Source organism: Sapajus apella, unplaced genomic scaffold (genome assembly GCF_009761245.1).
Source record: "Sapajus apella isolate SASKATOON/1434 unplaced genomic scaffold, GSC_monkey_1.0 scaffold74, whole genome shotgun sequence".
Taxonomy (NCBI): Eukaryota; Metazoa; Chordata; class Mammalia; order Primates; family Cebidae; genus Sapajus; species Sapajus apella.
This window is the reverse complement of record NW_022437014.1, coordinates 8,626,497-8,639,497: the sequence shown is the minus strand read 5'-3', so window position 1 is coordinate 8,639,497 and position 13,001 is coordinate 8,626,497. Positions and strand designations below refer to the sequence as shown.

At 37.7% G+C, this 13,001-nt stretch overlaps 1 protein-coding gene across 4 annotated transcripts in view; it reads right to left on the bottom strand.

The window, feature by feature from the left end:
* KIAA0586 (KIAA0586 ortholog) overlaps nucleotides 1–13,001 on the bottom strand; it is a 121,760-nt gene that overhangs the window by 93,915 nt on the left and 14,844 nt on the right. For all 4 annotated transcript variants that reach the window (XM_032251195.1, XM_032251196.1, XM_032251197.1 and 1 more), the window contains exons 5-8: nucleotides 8,238–8,412; nucleotides 7,246–7,467; nucleotides 4,241–4,394; nucleotides 1,355–1,522 (exon numbers count right to left, since the gene is read on the bottom strand). In XM_032251195.1, the coding sequence (XP_032107086.1) occupies nucleotides 1,355–1,522; nucleotides 4,241–4,394; nucleotides 7,246–7,467; nucleotides 8,238–8,412 (719 nt within the window). The remainder of the gene's footprint in view (nucleotides 1–1,354; nucleotides 1,523–4,240; nucleotides 4,395–7,245; nucleotides 7,468–8,237; nucleotides 8,413–13,001) is intronic.

The window sequence follows — 13,001 nt, the reverse complement described above, 5'->3', positions numbered from 1 at the left end:
TGAGTGAGAAGTGTCATCATCACAAAGTCCAGCAAAATAGAAGATTTTTATAAATGTAAAGAAGAGATTTATCTATTTCTTCAAAGTACCAATTAAGTGGATCTATCCTTTAGCCTTGTTTGTATGTAGTAAGACTACATAATAATTTTTGTTGAGACACTGCCTTCTTTATCAAAGATTTTATTATCTTCTGACTTTCTTAAAATTCTTTAAATGTGCCTAAGACAAGAGTTGCAAGCATTTAAATGATTCCAAGAAAAAAAGCATTTAGTTTAATATTTCATTTACTTTTGTTAGAAGGGGTATATTTTAAGACACAGTAACACACTATTTTTCTTTTTCTTTTTTATTTCTGTAGATTTTTGGGGAACAGGTGGTATTTGGTTACATGAGTAAGTTCTTTAGTGGTGATATGGGAGATTTCAATGCACCCATCACCCGCGCAGTATACACTGAACCCAATTTGTAGTCTTTTATCCCTCATCCCCTTCCCACCCTTTTCCCACAAGTCCCCAAAGTCCTTTGTATCATTCTTATGCCTTTGCATTCTCATAGCTTAGCTCCCATTTATGAGTGAAAACATAAGATGTTTGGTTAATACACTATTACTTGCGGTCCCTTATAAAAGTTGTGTTCTGTATGAAAAAGTTCACCTATTAGCACTTTTTCTAAGTAAACATGGTAATAGATGTTACGTTTCTCTATGTTTTATTATTAAAATCCACACCTAAAAACAATATGAGGAAACATACTCTAAAAATGATTAGCCTTACCTTCAGCAAAGCATTTTTTATTTATTTATTTATTAATAACAAAACCTGGCCAGGCACAGTGGCTCACATCTGTAATCCCAGCACTTTGGGAGGCTGAGGCAGGCAGATCACTTGAGCCCAGGAGATTGTGACCAGCCTGGGCAACATAGCAAAACCTTATCTCTATGAAAAATACAAAAATTAGCCTGGTCTAGTGGCGTGCACCTGTAGTCCCAGCTACTCAGGAGGCTGAAGTTGGAAGATCAACTGACTCTGGGGAGGTAGAGGTTACAGTGAGTCATGATCACACCACTGTACTCCAGTCTGGATGACAGGGTGATACCTTGTCTCACAAAAAATAAATAAAAATTAACAAAACTTGTTCATTACAGGTTTAAGTAATAACCTGTAAGAGATAGAATAGCTATAAACATATACCTCCAATTACTTTTACGAAGAACCTAAAGAAGCTTGATTTTCCCAGAAAGTATCATTTAAAGTAAAATATTACAAATAGAGATCCCAATTTAGTTACGACTAGGCACAAAAAATCTCATGAAAATTTCCTAATTTGGGATAGGTCTAGTAAAAGTCTCTATTACCTCTGTGACATGACACTTCCATATTTTCTTTTTCTTCCAAAAGATTTTCCCTCTTTGATAGTTCATCATCCCTTGAAACAGGTATAGGAGCAAATCTGCGAGGTGCTGGTGTCTCCAAAGGAGATTTCTGTTTATCAAAACTCTTATCTTCAATTTCTTTTAAAGGTACTTTAACAGAAAATTTTTTAAAAAATTAGCTTGCTTTTAAGAAACTTTTAAAATAATTGCATATTACTCTTTCCTACAGGTTAAAAATAAAGCCAAAAGCCCGGGCGCGGTGGCTCACGCCTGTAATCCCAGCACTTTGGGAGGCCGAGGCGGGTGGATCACGAGGTCAAGAGATCGAGACCATCCTGGTCAACATGGTGAAACCCCGTCTCTACTAAAAATACAAAAATTCAGCTGGGCATGGTGGCATGTGCCTGTAATCCCAGCTACTCAGGAGGCTGAGGCAGGGGAATTGCCTGAACCCAGGAGGCGGAGGTTGCGGTGAGCCGAGATCGCGCCATTGCACTCCAGCCTGGGTAACAAGAGCGAAACTCCATCTAAAAAAATAAAAAAATAAAAAATAAAAATAAAGCCAAAATTATAAATAATAAATTATTAACAAGTGTAGAGAAATAATTTTGTCCCCATTAAAAATCAAAAGAAATGAAGACAACATACATTTTATACTTGCATCTAGTAAACAAGAATCAATATGATAATATTCAGAACTATTGAAGCTGTGATGAAACTGGGAGAGCCAGACACTTCTCATGGCAGTGAAAACTGATAAACCATCTGGCAATAAGTATAGGAAGAATTCAAGTTTTATATACTTTAACCTTAATCTTACTCTTGTGAAATTATTCTAAGAAAATAACATAAAAGAAAGAAAATGTGCTTTAAATATGATGATGTTTATTACAGTATTATTTATGAAGATGAAAACCTGAAAACTGCCTGAGTAGCCAAAACAGGATAATGGTCAAGTAGACTGTGAAACAGTTATTCAATAGATCACCTTTAGTCATTACAAATTAAAATTATGAAGACAACTAACTATATAAAATATGGAAAATCCTTTTATGTGCTAGTAAAAAAGCTGTATAAAATGCTACAACTATGTAAACATGATATATGCCCAAGAAAAAGCATAGAAAAATTAAAACTTTAACTTACTGAACTTTTAATTTACTCATTTTTTCTTTTGTTACTGTAACTTATATATACAAAGAAATAAATTCAGTTTACAATCAATAAAATAGACACCTTTTTCATAAAAAATCATGCTTAAGAAAAACAAAATTATAAGCAAGAAATTCCCTAGAGTTGAGTTCTAAAAAAAGTGTCCACTGCTATAGAAGGCACACAGCTGGGTCATACTGAAACCGAGTTCTGGTGCTAGTTCTCACATCCTCCCTCCCAGGTCAGGCAATCTTGAGCAGGCAAGTCATACCATTCTGTGCTTCACTGTCCTTTCTTCATAACTTAAAAATGGACTCATATTAATTCACAACAGTTCTTTGTTGTTGTTGTTTGCTTGTTTTTTTTGTTTTTAAGACAGGGTCTCACTCTGCCATCCAGGCTGGAGTGCAGTTGCATGATCACAGCTCACTGAAGCCTCAACCTCCTGGACTCAGGCAATCTTCCCACCTCAGCCTCCAAAGTAGCTGGGACTACAAGCATGTGCCACCACACCTGGCTAATTTTTTTACTTTTATGTTTAGAGACAGGGTCTCACTAAATTGCCCTTGAACTCCTGGGCTCAAGTGATCCTTTCACCTTGGCCTCTCAAAGTACTGGCCACAAAAGTTTTACAAGGACCACTCATTTGTTGCAAAATGTAAAGCACCTTATAAGCATGAGCAATCTTTAATGACTGCAGTACAACAATGTTCTAACAGATCAAGTGTTGAAAATATTGTACTATATATATCTGCATATCCCTAAAAAGATAGTCCCTCGATTATCTTTAGTTCATTATTCAAATAACAATAACTTAGAAACACATTTATTCATTTATTTTAAATACTAAAGTTTTAACAAATAAGCTATGTATTGCTTTGTTATTACAGAGTTTTAAAATTCAATCAAGATAAGCAGACTTGCATTACTAACTCTGAAAATATTTAGAAATGGTTTAAAAATGTACTCAGGCAGTTGCTCTGACAGAATCAAGAAAAATAGTAAATATGCAGTTTGTCAGAGAGCAGAATTGATCTATTTACAAGCATTTTTGATAGTAAATAAGTAATATTTTTCTAAATTTATAAGCACTCTGACAATTTATGAAGGTTATTAATTAAAACCACAGATAAGAACATAATTCATAATTTTTAAAAATTTCAGAATAACCTAAAAATTACTTGACCTAAAAACAGAACTAGTTTTGGCTGGGTGCAGTGGCTCACGCCTGTAATCCAACACTTTGAGAGGCCAAGGCGGGTAGATCACCTGAGGTCAGGAGTTCAACACTAGCCTGGCCAACATGGTGAAACTCTGTCTCTACAAAAATACAAAAATTAGCTAGGCATGATGGTGGGTGCCTGTAATCCTAGCTACTCAGGAGGCTGAGTCAGGAAAATCACTTGAACCCAGGAGGCAGAGGTTGCAGCGAGCCAAGTTCATGCCATTGCACTCCAGCCTGGATGACAAAGAGAGACTCCATCTCACCAAAAAAACAAACAAACAAAAAAACTAGTTTTAGCTAAGACAAGGTAGCCTAAGAAAATTTTAAAAAATAATAAAAAAAAAAAAAACTAGATTTATTTTTTAAAATCCTATGAGTAAATTTTATAAAACAAAGACTCCTACTGATTAGGAAATATGTTTTCAGCTCATGCAGCACAAAGAGAATTCATAGCTGACATTTTTTATTCATAGAGAACTACATATTTTTACCTTGTCTGGAGGCAAATGTGTTATATGAAGATGGATTACAGCTACCAAGATTAGGGTGTTCTGGTTTTACAAAATACTTTTCCACTGCTCTGGAGGAGGGCACACTAACAGGCTGAAAACTACTAGTCTTGAGTGCAGCACTAATAAAATGAGTCTAGAAGAAATAAGATTATTTTATTGTTTTCAAATATCATTTGAAAGAGATAATAAAATACATTGAAATATTAAAGGGGTTAAACATAATTTACTATACTTAAACAATGAAAAAATACATATTACATTGCAAATATCCAGTGTAGAAGCAGCAGCAATGCCATTGGAAAGATGCAGAATTGCACTAAGCCTGACTCTGCTGTGTGACCTTAATCATTTTCCTTAACCATTCTAAACCTCAGTGCTTTCCTTTCTACCTCAGATATGGCTCAGGGGCCATTGCTGCCAGCTAAGAGAAGACCAGGAAAGACAGGCCCTCACCCTAAACCTCTACTTACATCAGAGAATTCAAAACCAAAACATCCCATCTTTTATATCCTCAATGGTAAGATTTTGTTTGAAGCAAAGGTTTGAAAATCATTGACAGTAAGTTCTCAAATAAATATCCATGCTTAGCAGCAGCAATAACATATACATTTGCACATAAATGGAAAATAGAGTGACAACATAGTTTTCAGCACTATTTATTAAAATATCTGAAATGAGGTGAGGCGCAGGGGCTCATGCTGGTAATCCTAGCATGTTGGGAGGCCAAGGGGAGCAGATCACCTGAGGTGAGGAGTTCGAGATCAGCCCGGCCAACATGGCAAAACCCTGTCTCTACTAAAAATACAAAAATTAGCTGGGCATGGTGGCAGGCACCTGTAATCCCACCTACTCAGAAGGCTGAGGCAAGAGAATCACTTGAACCAGGGGGCAGAGGTTGCAGTGAGCCAAGATGGTGCCACTGCACTCCAGCCTGGATGACAGAGTGGGACTCTGTCTCTAAAATAAAATAAAATAAAAATAAAGTAAAATATCTAAAATGAGCAAGTATCTTAACTAATAAAACTGGTTTTAGGCTGGGCACGGCGACTCACACCTGTAATCCCAGCACTTTGAGAAGCTGAGGCAGGCAGATCACCTGAGGTCAGGAGTTCAAGACCTGCTTGGCCAACATGGTAAAACCCCATCTCTATTAAAAATACAAAAAATTAGCTGGGCGTGGTGGCAGGCACCTGTAATCCCAGCTACTTGGAAGGCAGAGGCAGGAGAATCACCTGAACCCGAGACGCGGAGGTTGCAGTGAGCCAAGGTCACATCATCTTGTCACCTACTCCAGCCTGGGTGACAAGAGCAAAACTCCATCTCAAAAATATAAAGAAATAAATTTCACATTAATTAGAAAAAAAGTAAATTAAAACCAACACATTTACAATGCCGATCATTCACTCACTCCAAAAAATAAATAAATAAATAAATAAAGTTTACTGAGGGCTAAGTAGTGTTCTAGGACTTAGAAATTCCAAAATAGGTCAGGTACAGTGGCCCATGTCTGTAATTCCAGCACTTTGGGAGGCCAAGATGGATGGATCACTTGAGGCCAGGAGTTCAAGACTGGTCTCACCAACATGGTGAAAACCTGTCTCTACTGAAAATATAAAAATTAGCTGGGCATGGTGGTACAAGCCTATAATCCCAGCTACTTGGGAAGCTGAGGCATGAAAATTACTTGAACCTGGGAGGTGGAGGTTGCAGTGAGCCGAAATCACACCACTGAACTCCAGCCTGGGCGATAGAGAGAGACTCCATCTCAAAAAAAAAAAAAAAATTCAAAAATAAATAAGAAAAGTATGCTATCAACTTCTTGTGAGAATAACACTTTTTATAATAGCCCCAGTGTCTCATTCTCAAACAGCATTAAAAATGTTCGTTCTTTTAATTAATTAAATGCAAATGCAAATATGTATACCAGGTAGTTCTTATCCAAGGGTGTGCATCAGAATCATTATGAAGCTTTCAATGATTGCCAGGCACTACCTCAGAATTGCTGGTTCAAAATCTCTGAAAGGCCTAAGCAAGTGTGTGTGTGTATAATTTTTTTTTTTGAGATAGGGTCTCACTCTGTCATCCAGGATGAAGCACAGTTGCATTATCATAGTTCACTGTATCTGCAAATTCCTGGACTAAAGGTCTCCTCCAGTCTCCCTATCATAAGTATCTGGGACTATAGACATATGCCACCAGGCCAGGTTTGTTTTTTTTTTTTTTGGAGATGAGGTCTTGCTACATTGACCAGGCTGGTCTTGAACTCTTGGCCTCAATCTATCGTCTTAGCTTGGCCTGCCAAGATGCCAAACATGAAAAGCATGAGTATTTTTATAAAGTTTTGCAAGTAATTCTAGTGCACATTCCCAGACTAAAAACTGCTGATATAAACACATAGCTACAATATGATATAAGCATTTAAAAATGCGGCCAGGCATGGCAGCTCATGCATGTTACCCTAGCACTTTGGGAGGCCAAGGAAGGCAGATCACTTGAGGTCATAAGTTCGAGGCCAGCCTGACTAATGTGCTAAAACCCCGTTTCTACTAAAAATACAAAAATTAGCTGGGTATGGTGGTGTGTGCCTGTAATCTCAGCTACATGGGAGGCTGAGGCGAGAGAACCTCTTGAACCCGAGAGGTGAAGGTTGTAGTGAGTGGAGACTGCACCACTGCACTTCAGCCTGAGCAACCATAGCAAGATTCCATCTCAAAAAATAAATTAATAAAAATAAAAATGATATAAACAAAAATAGTGTAAAAGGAGGAAAAACCAAATAGAGGGAGAGGTCTCACAGAACTAGTAACATTTGAGATATAACATGCAGAGTTATCCACATTAGAGGAGAACAAAGACAAGCAAATCATGATTTAAGAATTAAAACTGTTACAATCTAATGAGCTACTGCAATTATCAACGAATATTAGCTGAGAGATCCAAGTGATAAAAGATTAAGGAATCTGTACTGGCTTTATTATGGATACCTGAATATCCATTTGTTGTTGTTGTAATTTTTCAAGATTTCTTATGTGCTGCTCCATGAACACGTTCATTTGCTTTTCATGATCATGACAGTGTAGTTTCTCTTGTTTACTCTGAATGCTTGTTTGCTGCTCTGTAACACGTTGTAGGTGTTTATCAGTCTCCTGTAACTTACTAAGTAATTCTGTAACAGAATTGACTTTTGCTTCCAAATCACTCTGCACCTAAAATAAAAATATTTTTTAAATTCACATTACAGGACACCAAAAATATGTCTAATTACCAGAAATGTTATTTAAATCAGAGAAGTGATCAAATCTGAGCCTTTACCCACTAAATGTCTAATGATTTAATGCCTTTATGTTTAGAATCACAGAAATGAAAGGCAGAAGACAACTATCCTTAGGTAAATGCTTCCTCTCAAAAACAAAAATTATACCAAATCTGCCACACAGAATTTTATGGTGCCTAAAAGATACTTAAGTGGGAATTAAAAAGAAGAAAACTACTGTAAAGCAAAGCAGTTTTTGATACTTTACTAATGCAAGGCTGAGTTAGGTCAGCAGCCTTGAGTTCTAGTTTTGGCTCTGCCACTTACTCATTCCAGACTCACGTGCCTACTCTGACCTGTCTCTCTGCTTCCCCATTTAGAAAGTGACAGCCAAGGCATAGATTATCTCTAAGGTTCCTCTAGCTCACAAATAAGAATAACTAATTATCCAGGTTGCCCAGGACCAAAATGTTTCAGGAGATAGGACTCTCAGTAGTAAAACTGGGAAAGTTCTGAATTCGCTAGTGCCATCACAGTATTAGAAGGTAATTTTCACAGTTCCTGAGAAGTAATAGACAATCATAAATGGGAAAATTCTTTCAAATTGAGAGTAACTACAATGTTTCTAGTCTATAATTGGACATAACCATTTATAGAATCAGTTCTTAATAAGTACTTCTATATTCACAAAGTAGTTACGAATATCTGGGAAGAAAAATATACCTTTATCAATGGAGCTGCAGTTGCAATGGCAGCAGCAGTTGCTGCAGCCACAGTTGTAGCTGAATCAATTCCACTGGGTGAAATTCTAGTCTCCTGAGTAACAGCATCCTTCTCTATGCCTGCATCCTCTAACAGATGTACCTTTACTTCCTTAAAAACAGGGATGCTTTGAGCTCTATAAGTAAAAAAGCAATAAAAATGTATTCAATAAACTACACATTGAATCATTTCAAGAAATACAAATGGTAATCTGCTAAAGGTGGTTTTGATTTTTTAAATTAAATCACCTATTAAACAAGGTTATTTGGTTAACAATATTTACTAAGGTCCAGGTTGCTAAGGGCTAAAGAAATAAGATAATTCCTTGAAGATAGCAATATTATTTTGGAATAAAAATTACACATATGAAAAAGGTACGGAACAATTAAAAAGACATATTATCAAGAAGTACAAATTTAAAACACTCAGTGGCTCACCCCTGTAATCCCAGCACTTTGGGATGCTGAGGCAGGTGGATCATGAGGTCAGAAGATCAAGGCCATCCTGGCCAACAAGGTGAAACCTCATCTCTACTAAAAATACAAAAATTAGCAGAGCATGGTGGTATGCCCCTGTAGTCCCAGCTACTTAGGAGGCTAAGGCAGGAGAATCACTTGAACCTGGGAGGCAGAGGTTTCCGTGAGCTGAATCACGCCACTGCACTCTAGCCTGGGTGACAGAGCAAGACTCCGCCTCAAAAAAAGCAAACAAACAATAACAACAACAACAACAAAAACCACTCAGAAAAAGCTCTAAGAATTTAAGTACTAAGCTTTACTCCTAAAGGCAGACAACCCAAGAAACGCTGCTGTTTTCTTTCTTCTTTTATTATTTTGTTAAAGATTAGTCAAGTATAGTAGTGAGAAGGGGAGAAAGAGTAGAATAAGTTTGGTCTGGGCCAGGTGGGGACAGCACTTTGGGAGGTCAAGGTAGGCAGACTGCTGGAGCTCAGGAGTTTGAGACTACCCTGGGCAACATGGTAAAACCCCCTCTCTACTAAAATACAAAAAAATTCGCTGGGCATGCTAGTGCATGCCTGTAATCCCAGCTACTTGGGAGGCTGAGGCAGGAGAATCACTTAAACCTGGGCAGCAGAGGTTGCAGTGAGCCTAGATCGCACCACTGCACTCCAGCCTGGGTGACACAGCAAGACTCTGTCTCCAAAAAAATTATTAAAAAAAAAAAAGTCTGGTCTGTAACTGACTGTGAACAATCAATTGAGATAACTTATTATCTCAGACAAGCTGCTGTTTTTAAATTCTTGATAATTTTATTCTCCAAATACTTGATGTAAGAATTATAACATTATTGGCCAGGTGCAGTGGCTCACACCTGTTATCCCAGCACTTTGGGAGGCCAAAGTGGGCGGACAGCTTAAGGCCAGGAGTTCAATACCAGCCTGGGCAATGTGGCAAAATCCTAACTCTACAAATAATAAAATTATCCAGGCATGGTGGCACACACTTGTAGTCCCAGTTACTCGGGAGACTGAGACAGGAGGATCTCATGAGCCTGAGGAGGTAGAGACTACAGCGAGTCGTGAATGCATCACTCCACTCCAGCCTGTGAGACAGAGTGAGACACCATATCAAAAAAAAAAAAAAATTATAGCACTATTGATGTACACTTTGTGGCTTTTTTTTTACTCCTGCTTTACTTACTGAGGTGTAACTGAAATAACTGTATATATTTACAGCGTACAATGTGATATTTTAATATATGTATACATTGTAAAATGATTATAGTCAAGCTATTAGCATACCCATCCCCTCATGTAATTATCTTTTTATGTGATGAGAACATTTAAGATCTACTGTCTTAGCAATTTTGAAGCATAGAATTCATTATTAACCATAGTTACATGCTGTACAATAGATCTCTAGAATTTATTCATCCTGTCTAAGAGAAATTGTACCTTTTGACCTGTATCTCCCGCTTCCTACCCACCCCAAGCCCCTGGCAACCACGATTCTACTTTCTGCTTCTATAAGTCTGACTTTTTCAGATTCCACATACAAATAAGAATAAATGATATTCATCTTTCTGTGCCTGGCTAACTTTACTTAGCATAATGTCCAAGAGGGATTGTTAAAACTGCTGAAAAAAAATTTCTTAATTCTAGCTCATTTAGATTTACTTAATAAATGTCACTCAATGAGGCCGGGCACAGTGGCTCACACCTATAATTCCAGCACTTTGGGAGGCCAAGGCAGGTGGATTGCCTGCGGTCAGGAGTTTGAGACCAGACTGGCCAACATGGTGAACACTGTGTCTGCTAAAAATACAAAAAATTAGCCAGACGTGGTGGTGGGCGCTTATAATTCCAGCTACTTGGGAGGCTGAGGCAGGAGAATTGCTTGAACCCAGGAGGCAGAGGTTACAGTGAGCCAAGATTGCACCACTGCACTCCAGCCTGGGCAACAAGAGCAAAACTCAGTCTAAATAAATAAATAAATAACACTCCGTTTATTAAAATGTTCACAAAATACACTATTAAGAAGCCTGGGTCAGGTGTGGTGGCTCACACCTATAATTCCAGCCTTTTGGGAGGCCAAGGCGGGCTGATCACCTGAGGTCAGAAGTTCGATACCAGCCTGGCCAACATGGTAAAACCCTGTCTCTACACAAAATACAAAAATTAGCCAGGCATGGTGGCATGCACCTGTAATCCCAGCTATATGGGAGGCCGAGGCAGAAGAATTGCTTGAACCTGGGAGGTGGAGGTTGCAGCGAGTCAAGATCATGCCACTGCACTCCAGCCTGGGCAACAGAGTGAGACACTGTCTCAAAAAAAAAAAAAAAAAAAGCAGCAGCAGTCTGAATTAGCCAGGTGCTACATGACTCTAATCCTAGCACTGTGGGAGGCCGAGGCAGGAGTATTGCTTGAGCCCAGAAGTTCAAGACCAGCCTGGGCAACATGTTGAACCCTGTCTCTACAAAAAAAAAAATTAAAAATTAAAAAAAAAGACCCTGAAATAAAAACAAGTCCAGCAAATAGATACATATTTTCAATAAGGCATTTAATTAAATACTAAAATTAAAAAAGAAGGCTAATTTGTTCTATATTTGGTCTCAAAGAAAACAATGAAAGGAACCGCTGACAAAACTGAAGAGTCCCTAAGAAAGTCTAAGTAAAATTGGCAGGAATATATTCCATCTCCAGCTGCTGGACCAGCCCCCCTTGATTTTTAAAGGTATTACAGAACTCTTAAACTCACTTCTCTTACATATTTCCCCATTTCTACTAATAATATTTTTCTCTCAGTCTCAAAATGTTGAAGTCATCTTCACTTCTCTACTTGCTTACCTACCCAATTAAGTCATAAGGTTTGGTCAATTATTTCATCACAATCACATGAACAGTGTCATAGAATTATAGAGCAGGGAAAATTTATAGGTCTTCCAGGCTAATTTCCTACAGAGGTCACAGGATATTCAGATTTCCTAATTTTACAGATGAAGAAATTGCAGTCTAGAGAGGTAACAGAATTTACTTGATCATTATCATAGAACTGTTAGTAGTGGAGTTAGGGCCCAGTTCCCAGAGGTCTTCCCATGACACCAGAGCTTTTGCTCTCAAATTAGCATTTTTCCCTCCTCACTTCTCTCTCTCAACTATAAAGTTGCATCACTTATACTAACTATTCCATTCTTCCAGTTTCTACAAGCTTCCTACGCATGTCACCATTAAAAAATCAAAAATTATTCCTTATAAAGAACTGAATTGGCTAATTTCCTGCTTGGCTTTCTACACACAAGTTTCTCCTCACTGACTCCACAAACCATGCCATGCACACAAGTGACTCCATGCTTTTCCTCACTGTGCTCTCTCACCCTTCGTCCACCCAACTTACCACATCCTTCTCCTCCTTCAAGGTGCAATGCAAGTGTTACCTTCTTCAGGAAGCCTGTTCTTATAATACCTCCTCTTGATCTCTCCCTTCATTAACTTTTTTTTTTTTCATTTACTATCAATGGAGGCTTGCTACTCAACCATCCCAGGGTTTAAATATCTGTACCGGACAATTTAATAATACATTGAATGTAATTAATCATTAATTCCTCCATATACATACATATTATCTCCCCAATTAAGCTGTAAGCAATCTGGGGCAAGGAATGGTAGAGGGACTTCTTTCATATCAAACAGGAACTAACAAAGGGTTAGGTATGTAGTAAGTGCTCAGTATACAACTTTAACCAATTGAGGGGTAGACTATGAAAATATTATTCAGGAATTCCTTATCTTTAAGGTTTCTGCCTCAAGTCTGAAAGTGACTTATCTTTGCCTAACAAGAGAAATAATATAAGGCTAGACATAAATTTCTTTATAGGCTTTTAAATTTTATTTTTTCCAATTATTAAATTAATAAATGCTCAATGTGGCAAATGTAAAGAGCTATCAAATATAAACATTGAAAAAATGCATATAACCCTCCCATTAAGAAGCAATTATTTCATTTGTCTTCTCTTTTAGACAATTTTTCTTTATTCTTAAATCCACTGCCTATCCCAGTACTATGCTGCAAATATTCCCACCAAGGCCACTAATAATCCTTCTTGCTCAACTTAGAGTACAGTTTTCAGTTCTTACCTTCCATTACCTCAGAGCAGCATATCACACTTGGAACCTAATCCCCCTTGGCTTTGTTAACACCATTCCCGCTACATCTCTACATTTCTGGGCAAACTTTCTGAGCAGCATTTAGAAGCTGACTTGCATTC